This window comes from Sardina pilchardus, chromosome 13, assembly GCF_963854185.1.
Source record: "Sardina pilchardus chromosome 13, fSarPil1.1, whole genome shotgun sequence".
Classification (NCBI taxonomy): domain Eukaryota; kingdom Metazoa; phylum Chordata; class Actinopteri; order Clupeiformes; family Clupeidae; genus Sardina; species Sardina pilchardus.
Window position 1 is genome coordinate 11,434,041 of NC_085006.1, and position 17,500 is coordinate 11,451,540.

The 17,500-nt window shown below is 50.5% G+C and overlaps 2 protein-coding genes across 2 annotated transcripts in view; both read right to left on the reverse strand.

The window, feature by feature from the left end:
* LOC134100073 (roundabout homolog 2-like) overlaps positions 1–3,723 on the reverse strand; it is a 13,880-nt gene extending 10,157 nt beyond the window's left edge. The window contains exons 1-3 of the mRNA XM_062553121.1: positions 3,709–3,723; positions 3,328–3,449; positions 2,235–2,373 (exon numbers count right to left, since the gene is read on the reverse strand). Coding sequence (XP_062409105.1) covers positions 2,235–2,373; positions 3,328–3,409 — 221 coding nt within the window. The 5' untranslated portion in view covers positions 3,410–3,449; positions 3,709–3,723. The remainder of the gene's footprint in view (positions 1–2,234; positions 2,374–3,327; positions 3,450–3,708) is intronic.
* The window catches only part of LOC134100074 (roundabout homolog 2-like), a 136,888-nt gene continuing 122,818 nt past the window's right edge, over positions 3,431–17,500 (reverse strand). The window contains exons 3-4 of the mRNA XM_062553122.1: positions 3,709–3,868; positions 3,431–3,449 (exon numbers count right to left, since the gene is read on the reverse strand). Coding sequence (XP_062409106.1) covers positions 3,431–3,449; positions 3,709–3,868 — 179 coding nt within the window. The remainder of the gene's footprint in view (positions 3,450–3,708; positions 3,869–17,500) is intronic.

Below are 17,500 nucleotides of genomic sequence, written 5' to 3' on the forward strand. Positions count from 1 at the left end.
ATGTGAATCAGCATATCTCAGTCTTGCCTCCATGGGCCTGGCATTGCCTATACTGACAGTACTGTTGCTAGATATACCAGCTATCACCTTCTACCTGCATCAAGATTGGCTACTGTAGCTACTCAATAGCATTTACAACCCTACACTCTTAAAAAAGGGTTCTTGTGGTGCCATATAGAACCATGCAGACTTTAAGGAACCTTTAGGGGTTCCTTTGATTAACCCTTCAAAATGGTTTAAAGAACCATTTAGGAGTGCCATAAATGCACTGAATGAGTAATAGATTCTGAGCTATAGATTCTCAGAGACTAGACTAAAAGCCACTGATGTGGTCTGGTCTGGCTTGACAGCCTGTCTTTTTTTGCATGGACAGAACGAGACTCTAAAAAACTAGGTGACTCACCCCGGCTTACCCTGCCGAGCGGCGACCGCACACTTATTATCTCGACTCCAACCCAGCGGCCTGACTTCTAAACCCCGAACGAGGGGGGCTTGTGCAACACAGTTTCCTGTCCAATTCCCTTAAGCAAACACGGGCGAAGTGCAAAAGTAATAGAGGAGAAACAGAGAGAAGGTCAGTATCAAAGCTTGGGAACACAGACGGGGCGATGTCTGTGGGGAAATAACTGGCAGAGCTGGATGGGCTGGAAGCGCGTGGGAGTTTATATAGAACTTTCCCCCTATTACGTCTGCCAGTGGGAACACTATCAGTGAGGAGGAGGAAGAAGTCTCATATCAAAAAAACAACTTCTTGAGATGTCGGTATGAAAGCAACTTTGAGGCGTTTCTTTTTTTTTGACTTCTTGTGGTTTTACTCTGTCACACTCACTTTTCTGCTCTCTCTCTTTGTCTCTTTCTCTCTTTCTCTCTCTCTCTCTCTTTCTCTGTTGCGTAGTGTGTGCAGAGCTCATCAATAGAGTTTTTGTAGTGAGCCGGGGATTTCCCACGGCAGCTTTTAGCTGTGTCAACAGCTCATCTGAATCACCTGCATATGTCTCTAGCGATCATATGTCTCACTCACTCACAAATACACACACACACACACACACACACACACACACACACACACACACACACACACACACAGAGACACACACACACACACACACACACACACACACACACACACACACACAGACACACACACACAGACTATCCACAGATTCTGGCACCAAGGTCAACAGCTGTGTACAGCTGTCTGCCATGCCTGAACCAGACCGACCAGCAGTCCAAAAGCCATCCGGTCTCCCTCATCTAAACTATCTCCGGATTACGCTACCCCTTCCATAAACACCTCTGTGATGACTCGTCCGTATCACACTGTCTGCACAGACACCCTCTCCAATTAACGGCACCGGCTCCGAGCCGACACAACAGAGGGAGCGAGTCGAGTGGCTGCGGCAGCCAAGATTGATTTGACTCCAAATTAGCGAGGAGTGAAAGTTTCATTGGCCTGGCGCTCGGCGAAGAGGATGACAGCCTCTGGGCGCGTGCGATGAAGAGACAGCGGAGAGCCTCTCAAGAAGAAAGGGAGAGAAAAGAGAAGGAGAGAGAGAGGGAGAGAGAGAGAAAGAGAGAGAGGGAGAGGTGCAGCACTCTGACAGGAGCTCTAATCGCTCCCATCTGAGACGGCGGCGTTGGCAGGTGAGCCGAGGTGCTCGGAGGGGTCTGGCAGCCGTGCTCTGCGTCTGTGCCATCTTCGGGCGCGAGGAGAGATGGTGGTGGCACAGGGGAGGGGAGAGGAGGGGAGAGGAGAGGAGAGGAGAGGAGAGGAGAGGAGAGGAGAGGAGAGGAGAGGAGAGGAGAGAGAGGGGTTTTGACAGCGATCGTTGTTCAGGTGCCATGAGTGTGAGAGAGAGTAGGTGCGTGCAGACACACATGTCACACAAACACACTCACACACACAAAGACAGACCTTGTGCACAGACACAGAGACAAACACAATAGACACCTCGCTGTGATGACACCTCGATTTGATGGCAGATCTGGTTGGTTGTGCTCAGAACTGAGGAAGAAAGGGAAAAATCGAAGAGAGTAGCGGAAAAGTCTCGAAAGTGTGACTAGAACGTAGAGAATGGATGGAAAACACGAAGTGTGCAATGGAGTGGCCACAAGTGTGGAGAAGTGTGTGTGTGTGTGTGTGCGTGTGCGTGTGCGTGTGCGTGTGCGTGTGCGTGTGCGTGTGCGTGTGCGTGCGCGCGCGCGTGTGTGTGTGTGTGTCCTGCTCCGCTTACCTGCCGCGCGGGATGTCCACGTCGTCCTTCCTCCAGCGGACGGACGGCTGCGGGTCTCCCTGCACCTGGCAGCGGAACTCCAGCGACTCCTCCTCCAGCACCACCTGGTTGATGGGCCGCCGCAGGAACGTGGGCCGCTCTGAGGGGGGAGAGGGGCAGACCAGGCGTGAGAACACTGCAGGGAAGTGTGTGTGTGTGTGTGTGTGTGTGTGTGTGTGTGTATGTGTGTGTGTGTATCAAAGACAAAGACAACATTGCAAGTCTGTGGATCCACTGAGTGTATGAAGGAGACAGGGTGTATTTGTAGGGTGAGTGTGTCTGTCTTCATTTTGGTGAGACATAGCATGTGTATGTGTGTGTGTGTGTGTGTGTGTGTGTGTATGTGTGTGAGAGAGAGGGAGTGTGTGTGTGTGTGTGTGTGTGTGTGTCTGCGAGTGAGTATGCATGTGTGTGTGTGTATGTATGTGTTATGTGTGTGTATGAGAGTAAGTGAGTGCCTGCACATGTGTGTGTGTGCATTTATGGGGAACAAGAGGCAGGGAGTAAAGAGGGGTCATCAGCATATTTGCCGGGGCAGATGGTATTAGCACTGACGCAGGAATGAAAGCGATCAGTCAGCACTCTGTGTGGTGTTCACACACACACACACACACACACACACACGTACGCATGTGAACACCACACAACCACTACCAACCCCCAGACAAGTCCCCACAAGCCCCATTTAATTGACTGCAAACGCAAAAGGAAAGCGGCACACTGGGACATGGCACAGATTCTCTTACTGGGCCAATTGGGTTGTGTCAGGTGGAGAGAGAGAGAGAGAGAGAGAGAGGAGAGAGAGAGAGAGAGAGAGAGAGAGAGAGAGAGAGAGTAGAGAGAGAGAGAGAGAGAGAGAGAGGGAGCGTTCCCCACTTCACAGGCTCTTTGTGCGACTAACAAAGAACAATCGCCGTCAGGGATGTCTGTTGGTGTTCTGGTTGAGTCGGATCGCTTTCAATCCTCTGTTTTTTTTCGGGCGTGAACATGAAAAAGTGTTGTTTGATAGTATCGGTTTTCGCGTGAGTCACGGCGGCGGGCGGATCGTGCTTACCGAACACGGTGAGCTGGGCGGTCTCGCTGTCCCTCTCGCCCACCATGTTGGTGCCCACGCACACGTACATGCCCAGCGTCATTCTTGCGGGTGTTGGAGATCATCAGCTTCCCTCCTCGAATCTGTGGAATGAGATCAAATGACGGACACAGTCAAATATTAACCACCAAACGCCAAGTACACAGAAACATCTGATAGCATGTAATGCGCAATCTATAGATGGACTATATAGAACAGCATGTGAGTATACTTACAGTATATACACATACTTTACATATATGGAAGCAAAGTTATTTACTGTATACATGAACATTGTTGCATATTTCTATTATAAGCATAACACACAGAGAATAAATAAAAGTGTAATAAATGAACACTGACCTTAATCCGGTCATCTTCTCATCAGATGCGCACTTTGTCCTTCTTCCAGTAGATGGTGGGCTCCGGGTGACCGCGGGGCGGGACACAACTCCAGGATGGCCGGTTCCCCCCGCCGCCACCACCACGTCCGTGGGGTTCTGCCTGAAGTCGTCCCGCAGTACTGCAATAGACAAACACACACAGAGGAGGGCGGCCAATGTTAGATCCCAGTGGCACCATTGTAGCACAGAGAGAGAGGGGGGAGACGTTCTTTCAGCTTGCGGTCACGTGTGTGGCTTTCCGTAACACCTGACAAGGCCCCGCTGTCTCGTTTGGAAGGTGAGAACGGGTACTTGGCTGCGTTACACGTTATTCTGCGTCTGCACCTTATCTGGCTGGGTGAGGGCTGCGTTTGGCTGAGCCGGAACAAGTGAGATCTAATTGGAGTTAATGGCGTTCCCCCCACGGAGACAGGGGGAACAAACTGAGGAAGAATGCCCATCAAGCCTTCTGTCAGTCAAGTGGAGGCTCAACACACCCCGCACACCCGCACACACACACACACACACACACACAACACACACACACACAACATCAGCATGCACATATGTACGTAGGTGGGTGGTCTGCATATCCAGCACAAAGTAAGATCCAATCACCCTCAGGTAACTCTTTCATTAGAGAGGCCCCCTGCTATCCAGACTAATGGAGTGTGGACTAAAACACACACAGACACCTGTTCAGGGTCATCTCATTCCCATAACAAACACTCACCAACCTCCCCATCCACCACCACAATACCGGGAGAACTGAGCTATACATTGTGATGTCTCGACCTCTGCCTACATCTCTACGGGTGTAACGCTTGTATTCTATATGTGCTTATGTGATGCTCAATGCCTCTTTTGAATGCTGGGTGAAAGTCTCTAGTGTGCACACACACCCGCCCTTTATCTTGTCCCAGGGAACCTCGGGAGCTGTTTTCACCAGCGAGAGTGTGTGTGTGTGTGTGAGAGGTGGTGGGGGTTGGGGGCACCTCGGCGGCCCCCCCTGCTGTAGGAGAGCAGGAAGAAAGGGCTGTTTGAAGAGCACTAAATTAAGGGCAACACGGTGGGCTCCAATGCAAATCCCCACACGGTGCGGAGGAGAGGATGGAGAGGGGGGGGGGGGGGGGGGGGTTGGAGGAGGTGATCGCAGCGGGATAACAGGTCCCAGTGCGCCGCCGCGGCTTTCCCCCCCCTAACGCAGCCACGGTATGGATGGGTGGATGGGTGGATAGGTCGGGTCGCCCCTTCTTCTTTGATTAGGGGGAAAAATACTGTGGCGAGGAGGGGAGAAGTCGCCGGAAAAGCTTCCGAGGCAATTATACCGGGAATGCCGCGAGATGATGGAAGAGTTGTTGTTGGCACAGGGGAATCAGGATCGGGACGAGATACAAAGCAAACACAGCTGCCATTGTGGGGAGTAACTGAATTCTGAGAGGGAGGAGGAGGACATTTTCATCCTCCCAGTAGCTGCCATTGGAGAGGCAGTAGCAAATACAAGATCTGATGTTAAGGAATGAACTAAACTCCTTCTATTCAATGGGGCTTACACACATAATGTACAGACACACACAGACAACACACAGACACAGACACAGACACACACACACACACACACACACACACACACACACACACTGTTGGAGCAACAGGCTCTCTAAACGAACATGTGGATTCATGTCTCCTGTCCTGCTGATATGTTGTTTTGATCATTTGTTTCAAAGTTGCCCTTTACCTCCTGTCTTGACAGTAAGAGAATAATTACTCATGAGGACAAGCTGTCCATTAGATTAACATCAGGTGTATCAAGTGTATCAGGAGAGTAATGGAATCCTGCTGATGAACGGGAAAAGCCATCATACAAGCCTGACTGCACTACCAAAAATAAGCAGGCGATCACTGGTGACAGATACTCTACAGAACAAACAGCAGAGACTGCAATAGTGTCTTAGTGTCTTAGTGTCTTAGTGCCTCAGGCTAAGGTGGGGAGTAATTTGTTCCTTGTTTTTTTTGGGGGCATGATACTTTCAGCAGCCCGTGTATACTTAAGAATGATATATGATAAGAGCAAGGCACTACAGTGGCTATACTTTCATTTTGACATTGATTGCTGCTAACTAGGTACACTATCTATGTGCGTGCATACATTAGTGTATATAATGCACATTGTTTACGCCGCTTTTTCTATGTGCCTGCATTTGGGTGAGTGTGTATGAGAGTGGGCAGGTATATGTCGTGTGTGTGTGTGTGTGTGTGTGTGTGTGTGTGTGTGTCTAACCCAGCAGGCCCTCCTAAGAGCAGGATTTAAAGGCGCTGCTCCTGCTCTGCTCTGCTCTGGCTCCAGGCCCCTGCAGGCATACAGCGGCGCATATCACCAAACAGACATCAGGTAATTGCATTTTTATCCCCTCCAAAACGCACGGCTCCGCCGCCTCCAAAAAGAAATAAATAACTAAACAGAAGAGGAAGGAAGAGAGAGCGGAAGAGAGAGAGAGAGAGAGAGAGAGAGAGAGGAAGAGAGAGAGGAAGAGAGAGAGAGAGAGAGAGAGAGAGAGAGAGAGAGAGAGAGAGAGAGAGAGAGAGAGAGAGAGAGAGAAAGGAAGAGAGAGAGTCCATCATGCCTCTGGGCAGGCATGGGGGGTCCTTCTCCTCCTCTCTCATTAATATTGATATATTTATACATTTCTGCCTCATTCTGCAGCCCCCGCTACATCTGTCAATCACGCTGCAGGGTAAACACACACACACACACACACACACACACACACACACACACACAACTCACACACACACACACACACACACACACACACACACCGACACACACACACACACACATACACACACACACACACACGGATCTGCAAAATATTCCTCCACCCCAGGATGCATCCCCTCCCTCCTTCGTTTTTCCGTGTGCATTTAAGATGGTGAAAGTCGATAGGGAAACAGTCAGGTGGGGGGTGTAAGGAGGAGGAAGAGGAGGAGGAGGGTGGGGGGGGGCTGGGTTATGCGGCTCAGTAAATTGGCAGCTTTGCCTTTCTGGCGCAGAGTCAAAGTTTAAACTTTAAGCAGGGGAGGGGGGCTGCTGGTGGTGGGTGGGAAGGTGAGGCAGGGGGTTGTTTTTTTTTTTTTTTTGGGAGGGGGGGGGTTGTAGTGGGGTGGGACAGGGGTGGAGTCAGGCTGAGACATGCAAAAGATGAGAAAGCAGGTCCCAGGAAACAACAAGAGGAAAAGAGACGAGAGAGAGAAAGAAAGATAGAGAGAGAGGGGGAGAAAGAGAGAGAGATCCAGTACCAAGAGAGAAGAGCACTCCCACCACTGTGTAGCACACGGTGTTTTACACTGAACAAAGCAGCACTGGTGCCAGGGGCCATTAGTAATGCACCTGTCTGTGATCAGGCCCAGCTTTATCTCCTCAAACGCTCCTCCTCCTCCTCCTCCTCCTCCTCCTCCTCCCCACGTGTCCTCAGGTAGACCAGGTGCTGAGGGTGAGGAGCGTCTAAGGGAGCTGGGGCTTGGGATGGGCCCTCACCTGCAGTATCATCACATACCTCTACAATCCCCCCCACCCCACACACACACACACACACACATACACACACACACACCCGCTCCCCCCATCACTCCAGATGAGTCTTGGGAGGTGTAGTGTGCTAATTATTTCCAGTGAAGGAAAGCAGATTTATTTTAATGCTGACTCCAAATGCCCCTCAACACCAATCAAAAAAAACAAAAAAAAGTGTTGAGATGTTTCTCATTATGCCAGGCAGGCTAAAATGATTTCACAAACAAAGTAATTATTAGTGCTTGGCATTTATGCTCACACTGAAAAAAATCTTGAGCACTCTCTCTCTCACACACACACACACACACACACAGTATACACACAAACACACACACACACACACACACACACACAAAATACACACTGAATGTTTCCTGCGACCTGCAGGGCATCTAGCTGAATCACTAATGCGAGCCGGTTTTTTTTGCTAGATGTTTATTTATTTGTAATTTTATTTTTCCCCATCAAGTGTTTCGGGGGTGACCTGGCGGCCCCCTGCATACATTAGCACCGGGGGTCAGCGCCGGGAACACACAACGGAATTACAAGAGCTGCCAGGGCCTCCAGCTATAACAGAGCATCCACACCACACCAAGGCAGCACAAAACACTCACACGCCTCCGGATCTGATTAAAAACAACCTGTGTGTGTGTGTGTGTGTGTGAGACCGAAAGAGAGAGAGAGAGAGCAGGAGTTTGAGTGTATGTGTGCGGTTTCGGCGTTTGTGTGCTTTATAAATATGATCGCATTTCAGGAACAAGCTCCGAGCTATGATAGCATTTCATTCGAGTGGCCCGGGTCAGAATGGGGGGGGGGGGGGCTCTTTCTTTTTTCTACGGTGCAACAAAGAGCTATTACGGCACAACCATTTCCAATCTCCAATCTGGCGACAAGACGTTGGCGCGAGGTGGGGAATATCTGTCATTTTAGGGGGGAGAGAGAATCAGAATTTATGTGTGCACTCAGAGGCTCTGAGCAGCCTGGGTGTGGGCTTGGGGGCAGCAGGGCCATAATGTGGAAATGGGGCATATTACAGATTGAAGTCAGGGGGAGACGGAGAGATAGAGAGACGGAGAGATAGAGAGAGGGAAGGAGGGAGGGAGAGAGAGAGAGAAGCCATTTGTCTGGGCACAGGTATCAGCCTCCTTTCATTAGGAAACCCCACCGGCCGGCCATAAACAGCCCCTGCCACTGCCTGCGTGAGGCTAACACTTAACTGCTGCAACTCCTTCCACACACAAGCACACATACATACAAACACACACACACACAGACATGCAAATTCATGTCCGCCTACACACAAGTACACACACACACACACACACACACACAGAGAGAGACACACAGACTCCCCTTCGGCTGAGGTCATGGGCTGGAAGTGAGAAGCAGCTGCACAAATATGACCTGCTCCTGCCTCAGGGCTTCATCTCAACGGACAGGGAACGCTGCGCTCTCCCTCTCCCTCCCTCTCTCTCTCTCTCCCTCTCTCCCCCCTCTCTCTCTCTCTCCTTCTCCCTCTCTCTAGCTCTCACTGAATCTTCCCCCCTCTCTCTCTCCCTCTCCATCTCTCCTCTCCTTCCTCCCATTCTATCTCTCTTTCTTTCCTTCTGTTTCTTCCTCTAACGTTTTCTTTCTCTATCTCTATCTCTATCTTTCTCCCCCATATCATTCTCTCCCTCCCTCTCTCTCTCTTCCTCTGCTCCTCCACCACCACCACCACCACCAGCAGCAGCAGCTGCAGCTGATATGCATGGCTATCCCCTCATCTCTGCGCTCAGCATGGAGACACTGATGGCATCTCCTCTGCCCTCCATCCGTGCTCTAATGGCCAGGCATGAGGCACGAGGCAGGAGGCACGGGACAGATACCAAAGATGTCACGGCCACAGATAACACCGACAAGAGACAACAGGGAGTGGCAGAGATCAGCAGGCACTGTACAGTGAGACCCAGTGAGGAGGAACACACCCTTTATCAGGCTGGGATTGGTTAGAACGGGCTACGGATGGATGAAAAGAAAACACAACTGATGAGGAGAACAGGGATAGTGAAGGACATGGATAGAAAGGTTAAAAAAATGGCCGTGGAGGTGGGGGGTTGTGTTTTCATACCCCATTTATTACGCACGGCACTAAAACAAACACTAATGTCACTAGTGACTCTGCATCAAAGCTCATTTCTTTCAAAGGCAGGCCATAATGATAGCTAATGACCCCCCCCCCCCCCCCCCCCCTTTATAAAGACACACTCCTCTGTTGGCCAACAGGACAATGATAAAGCCCTCCTATCCACACACACTGCACACACAGCCCCACCCATTTACATAGGAGCCCCCCCGCCGGCCACCCTGTTAATGACAATGAACCGGACACATCAGGAGATCTAACCGGACACCGTGCCCCGGAAAATGTGCTCCGCGACCGTTTGTGAAACAATATAATTAACTCTTAATGAACCCTTCTCCTCAAAGACACCACGACTTCCCAACATACACACACACACATAAGCAAACACACATACACTCGTCCCCCCCAAATTCAATTTAGCCTAATCCGTACTTTATGGTAATGTATAGCTCATTAAAATGTTAGTTAAAAACTCATTAAAATTCCCTCGGCTAAGTAATGGCTTCATTACTATAATATGCTGAAAAGGAAAGAAAAAGATGGAACAAGAACAAGGAGAAGAAAGGAGCGCGCGCGGAAAAAGAAAGACAGCTTTCTAATCGCGTAATTGTGACAAAAAATCGATTTGCATAATAAATCACGGAAGCATTGTGGTTTTTCTGAGAAGACGCTCCGCAATTAGTAAATGCCACAATTAAGAGATACGTCTTAAAAATATTTTTTTTTGTGTGTGTGTGTGTGTGTGTGTGAGTGTGTGTGTGAGAGGGGGGGTGTCAGCTGTGGGCATAGGTTTTTTGACGCTGTGTCTTCAGAGCCTGTGCCTTTAGTCAGAGTGTGTGTGTGAATAGTGTGCCAGCTCTGGACTGGCAAGCTGGCGCCAGCGCCACTGGCATGGGCATGCAGGAAGGCACAAAGCGGCGACGGCACTGGGAGCTCACTGATAACGCGGGCAGGAGGCAAAGCCCACCACCACATGGGCACCAGACGAGGGAGGGGGGCAGAGGAGGATGGAAGAACTCAGTCCGAGCCAAACTCACTCTCACAGACACACACAAAAACACACACACACACACACACACAGATCCACACTGCCACAAACACACCCAGACACACAGCAGATTGTCTCCAATCACTTTGAGTCTTGATAGGATGGGATCTTTTGTCACAGTGCGAGTACTGTACATTTTGCAGTAAGTGGCTCACAATAATATGGTGTGCTACCGTAAGAAGCGAACAAAAAAATAATCGCACACTGACAGTGGTGCACTTCTTTCCACGGACTCCGTCGACATGATTTCCGACGTGCAAAGGAAGCGTAAACTCTAGCAGGACTCTAATCGCGCCACTAGATACTAACGTTGCTAAATAAACAACAACGTTGTCTCACCGGGCTCTGAGGCAGCGCTATCAGTTCAGCTTATCGAGGAGCCAGTCAGGAAGTCTGTCTCTCCGCCTGTATAAAGGGCCAGGGTGGCATGGAGGCGCTGCGCTGTAAGTGCCATGGCGACGTGCCCCGGCGGATCGCTTTTCCATGGGAGCGAAGTGGAGCGCAGAGCAGTGAGTCATGAAGTCGTTAGCGGTGCGTGCCCACAGCCTGTTTTCTGTGCCCTCCTAGCGCTAGGTGCTTCTCTCTTCTTCTCTCTTTCTCTCTCTTATGCACATTCTCTCTCTTTCTCTCTCTCTCTGTAGGCTATATGTGTGTGTGTGGCTAGGCCATGTGTGAGGCAGAAGGCGCTTCAAACGAGGCTCAGCGCGGCAGCCACCGTATCAGAGCGCAGGCGTCCACACACACCAAGCAGAGCAGAGCAGAGCAGAGCAGAGCAGAGCAGAGCAGAGCAGAGCAGAGCACAGCGGAGTGGGAAAGCCTAATGAAGGATCTGAGCCCCAGCGAGCGGCGCTACTGCAGTGGGGAAGGAGCTGAATAAAACACCACCTCCTGATCAAAGGCAACCATGCCTGCTCTCTCTTCCCTCTCTCTCTCTTCTCTCTCTCTCTCCTTCTCTCTCTCTTCTCTCTTGTTCTCTCTCTCTCTCTCTCTCGTGCTCTTGGTATTCATCTTTCTCTGCTGCTTGAGGTATCAAAGAGATTTTTCCAGAGGAGAGGGATGAGATTCCGCTCCGTGGAAGAGCGTGATGTGTGTCGAGCGCAGTGGGTGTCTCCATGCGGCAGGAGAAAGGGAAGACCTGCACTGATCCCGCTTTTTCCCTCCTCCTTCTTCTTCTTCTTCTTCTTGTTCTCCTTCTTCTTCTTCTTCTCAGGAGTTCCCCCTCGTTTCCTCATTTTCACCAAACGACTCCCTCTGTCTCTCTTTTCCTCTCCTCTCTCTCTCCCTCTTTCCGTATTTCCCTCTAATTAGTTTGTCAAAAAGCGGAGCGCAGTGCGGTTCCCCTCCCACCAGGGGAAGCCTCGGAAAACAGGAGGCAGCTCAGGGCAACCAAGGCACGGCCACATCTTTCTCTCTCTCTCTCTCTCTCTCTCTCTCTCTCTCTCTCTCTCTCTCTCTCTTTCCTCTATTTTTTTATCCCTCCCTCCGTCCTCCTCTATCCCTCCTCCCGTGCGGTTCGGGGAAGTTAAATTTAGCCGCCGCTGGCCCTTTTTGGCCCTTCCGTGTGCCCGTCCGTGCGGTTTCTCTGGCACGGGGGGAAGCCTGGGACATCGGCGTGTCGCTCTGCATCACAGGGCCCAGCACACAGTGGAGGAGGAGCGGAGGAGAGGAGTGGAGGAGGAGAGGAGCGGAGGAGAGGAGAGCAGCTGAAATGAATCTCCTTCTCATTAGCTTCCTCATCCTCCTCCACCTCCTCCTCCTCCTCCTCCTCCCAACCTGGTGCACGGCATGGTGACCAAACTACTGGACTGTGGTGGCCAGGCTGCATCAGAGAGATGGAGGAGGAGAAGGCATTTAGGGAGGGAGGAGAGGGTAGTGGTGCGGGGAGAAGATGTGGCTGTGAGGAGGTGGAGTATTGGCCAGTTGGATGCACCTCACCCCCACCCCCACCCCACCCTCCTTTCCCATAAACCCTTCTGCTAATGATTTAGCTCTGCAACTAGCACGCATGGGGGCCTCTCAGCGTCTATATCTGTGCACACAGACACACACACACAAAGATATTGAATCACACACACACAGCTTGTGCTCTCCAGTAGCTGTTCAGGTGTAAAGAATGTGTGGTGACACGGGCTCTGGCGGGCAGGCTGGTGACCAGCTGCAGCCAGCGAAGGTGAGATAAACACGGAGCAGCTCTCTACTGTCCCTGGGAAGAGCTCAGAACACACACACACACACACACACACACACACACACACACACACACACACACACACACACACACACACACACACAGCCAGCAGTCACTCCCTGACAAACCACACACCTCTTACACTAGCCATTTTAGTTCTATCGTACGGACATCTTTATAGCCATTACAGGTACTTTACAGGTACAACATTTACGATGCAACTATATTCATTTTTACCATTACTGAATCTTTTGTAAGTCCCTTTTGAAAGCCTCTGCTACTAAATACTGTAACAGTAACGAATTATGAGTCATGGCTGAGTACTTGACTAGAGTAGGCTTCCAAACAGCCTGCTCTAAACGTCCCTATTTTGCTGAGCCACACTGTGTGCCTGTGTTATGCTTGGTGCTGTAATTTTAAACCACACGACTTCTCCACGAAGCTCCGTCCAAACTGCTGACGTCTTCACACATCTCAACAGCGTGTCAGGCACTTGAAGGATCCCTGTCTCGATTAGCTGCATCGACCTGGAGACGGCGCGATGCTACACCGTGTCACGCTCACACCAGCTCGTGCCACCGCACCGTCTTGCTGCCGTGGCTACCCGGTAGCCGCATATCGCTTTCTGCATCTGACTGCATCTGTCTGTTTGTGGTGCAGGGTAGCGCTTGTGCCTTTGCTCTCTGGGCTAGCGACTGCTCGACAGAGCATGCTAGCCCAGTTATTGGGAAGAGGAATCTTCCTGTGGTGGCATAATGGTGCCCTCCCCCCTCCTCCCCTTCTGTAGCTGGAATGTTTGCACAAAGCTTGTAATTCATAATTGGATTGGCAGAGGCGGTAGGGAGGCTCGGAGATGGTAAAAAGGTGTCGTTGCACAATGGCACCCTAGCACACCGCCGCTTTCAACACACACACACACACACACACACACACACACACTCTGTGCACACACACACAGACACTTTTAATTAAGTTCTCAGTAGGAGATGAGTGTTTTTTTTTATCTGCTACGCACTGATGATCCTTTAGTGCAGGTACACTACAAAGATCGTGTCTCCAGTGCACATTCAAGCACATACACACTGCTACATCACGCTGTAATTGGCATGTTAATGTTAAAGCTAATGTAGTCATACAATGTGTCATAGGATCTTTATATGAAACTCTTTGAGTCTTTGAATAGTGTGTGTGTGTGTGTGTGTGAGAGAGTGTGACTGTATCTGGTGTGTCATCCCAACTCTGCCACACAAGAGTTCTGGGCTATACAGTGCTCCAGGTGCAGTCTCTGTCAAGGCAGCTGGCGATGGAAGAAGCAAACCTGGAGCATTGGACGTTTGGATGCTTAGATGCTTGGACATGGACTTGGGGGCTTTATACTCAATCTCTCTCTCTCTCTCTCTCTCTCTCTCTCTCTCTCTCTCCTTCTGTCTCTCACTCACTCACTCTATCCCTTCATCTCAATCCTCATCCCTTCATCCTCCCTCCCTTCATTTCCCATCTCCGTATCAGCTCACATCTGCTGGGGTGGTGGTGGTGGGGGCATCTGCTGGGGTGGTGGTGGTGGGGGCATATGCTGGGGTGGTGGTGGTGGGGGCATGTGCCCGGGTGGGGTTCATAGACATGCAGAGGGACTGCTTCATCCGCGCTGGCGGGTGTTAAATCACAGCCAGGCCCCCATGCAGAGACATTAAAACAGATTTATTGATCACTTTATAGATCTTAACTGTTGGGGAAGAGTGAAAATTAAGCCGGCTACCAAGATGACCTTTACAACACACAGCCTCCCTCAAGGAAAAGGGATCTTTCTTTTTGCCCTAAGTGTTTCTCTGTGTGTGTGTGTGTGTGTGTGTGTGTGTGTGTGTGTGGATAGAGAATAAAAAAGCTTTGCCATGCATATATTCAGTGCCATCGTGTAGAAGCATGCTATTCAGATAGATGGAACACCCTTGTCGGCTAGTTCTTGACACTTACGCAGTTGGATGGGCTCAGAGCAAATTAGGCAGACAATTTGACGTGGCACTGTATGAAAGTGTTTTGCATGGAATGAAGAAATGAAACTTACTGGGTATCTCTAGCTCCTGCGTGTGCGTGTGTGTGTGTGTGTGTGTGTGTACAAGTGTCTGCGTGTGTGAGAGACACCACCCGACACACACATTGCAGTTAAACGCTTGGAATAAATATGTAGCAGCCCTGCCTGCTCAGCACTTCTATGCTACATTAGGCACACCTAATCTCACACACACATACAAACACATACACACACACACGCACACACACACACACACACACACACACACACACACACCCTAGTAGCCCACGCTGTTCAGTGGGATGGAAAACAGTGAGCAGCAGTGGGTTGGCCTCCACTAATGACAAACACACCACCTCACCCCGAGTACACTGCAGGCAAGCGCAGGCTGCCTCACAGCTAAACGCATCCCCCCGCAGCCGACTAGTACACCACTAGCACTAGTCACAAGGACACACACACACACACACACGCACGCACGCACGCACGCACGCACGCACGCACAGGAGCCATTCTAACCTATGGTCCATCTGAGCCAGTTAGCCTAGCACTGGCATGGAGGCGCTAGCATGCTCCTAGCCAGGTGTCTCCGTGACAGACTGGCATCAGTAGGTAATTCATTAAGTGGTTTACAGGTTATTTGGGGAGGCTCGTAAAAAAAAAAAAAAACTGCTTGCCACGGGCATTGTGCGGCTGGCAGGAGACGCGGGCCAGAATGCGCCCACCTTCTCGTGCCAACGGTGAGGCCGTGCCGAGCTCTGACAGTCATGCCTGGAATCCCATTGCCATTAACTGCATTACGGCCAGGCAGCGTAATTGTGTTTGTCCTGGTGGGTAATCAGCTTACTGCCGCAGTGCAGGCAGATAGCCGCCACGCCGTGGAGACGCGGCGGAGACAGAGACGCCACGAGAGGTCTTTCTCCAGGCAGAGACGTGGCTCCACTGACAGTGCTTTTCCACAATCTGTTTTGACGTGTGGAAACTACTTTTTACTCTGCATTTTGACTGTGTACAGTATATTCATGTGTGTGTGTGTGTGTGTGTTTGTGTGTCTTGGTGTCTATGTGTGGAACCACAGCTATTTCAGCAGCATGCACTGTCATGCAAAACAGTGCACATTTTCCAAAAAAAAGCTGCTCCGACTGTTGTGGCAGAGGGTGTCTTTTCTCCTCTCCTCAGCTCCAGTGAGTTGCTGTCAGGAGTCGAGGAGGAGGCAGCCGGCGCCACAGCGCAAGCAAACACAGCAGCCCACAGAGTCACCGTCAAGCCTCTCTCCCTCGTTGCTCAATACGGGCGCCGTCTCCCCCCCCCCCCCCCCCCCCCGGTTCGGTTAATCATTTAAGGTGATGAACAAAGTTAATGAGGCCATCTCTAATCCATGATATTTGGAGTTCCCAGCACATTATTGACTCAAGCTGCTGAAGGGATAAGATAGTCAGAGATCTAAGGTGACCTATACGGCATGAACAAGATAACCGATGAACTCACAGTACACTAAACACAGCTTCCATATCGACAAAAAAAAGCTGGCCGGGTTCAAACCCAGAATTAAATTCTTATTTTACCGAGACTTTTTTTTTTTTTTTTCAAATTCATTTTAGCCGGGTGTTGATATTTTATGTGACATTCTCATTTAGATTCAAGTGGGCCATAAAGAGTGGCCTCGCTTCCTGATCTCGGGCTTTTTATCGCATAAACCCGCTGCGTGTGCAAATGGATGTCATTTTCCCTCTCGATGCACTATTCATGATGTCACTGGGATGAAGTGAACTATGACACGGAGATGGAGCCGTGTGTTCGCTCGGTCATCCCGACCAACCCCGCGCCGGCATGGTAAAGTCTCCAATAAGGAGTCCAATTACGCATGGGGGGGGAAATTCAGTTAGTGACCTGCTGTAGAATGCCATTAACATCAGGCACTGAAAAACGGAGAATCAATACCGATTCTGCTCCCAATTAGCAATAATTCAATAAGCCTAGACCAGTGCTCTAATTCAAGTACAGAGAGAGAGAGAGAGAGAGAGAGAGAGAGAGAGAGAGAGAGAGAGAGAGATAGAGAGAGAGAGTGGTGGAGAGTATGGGTGGGTGTATATGTGAAGATCTGATGACTGCAGCATGAACTTTAAATGAGGCCACTCTCTTAAGCCAATGCGTACAGCAGCAGTCACAGTCACGGCACGCATTAAGGACCCTTCAGCTCCTGTAATCACACCCAGCAGATAGGACGCCCCAGCAGGTCACATCGCAGGCCACTCTCCCCTATACGCCCTTAGATTTACTATAATGGCCTTTATCAGTGGCTCTGGGCTTAGGGGGAAGATCTACCACAGATAGCAGAGGAGGGAAAGTGTAACATTACTGGTGCGACGAGAAGCCCAGCTCTGTGGGAGGAAGATTAGAATAGTGGACAATAACATTGGGATTGGGCTGGGCTGGGCTGGGGCGGGGGAGCTTCCATCACATGGGGCTGAGGACCAAAGGGCAGAGAGCCACGCTTATTCTCTGATTACTTCCAGGTCACGGAGAGGCCATGGTGATGTAATGACTTCTGAAATCAGCCATTTTCACCCCGGAAAGAAGGAAGCCATTAAATGCAGAGCAGTGCATTTTTCAGGGGTTGAGGTGCTTGTAAGGGTATGTGAGTGTGTGACTGAGTGGGTATGTGCGTGTGTGTGACTGAGTGAGTGTGTGTGTGTGTGTGTGTGTGTGACTGAGTGAGCGTGTGTGTGTGTGTGTGTGTGTGTGTGTGTGTGTGTTTTGTCTGGCAGGGTAGTGGCACTCAAAGAAACAAACCATAGGATTGTTCCAGTC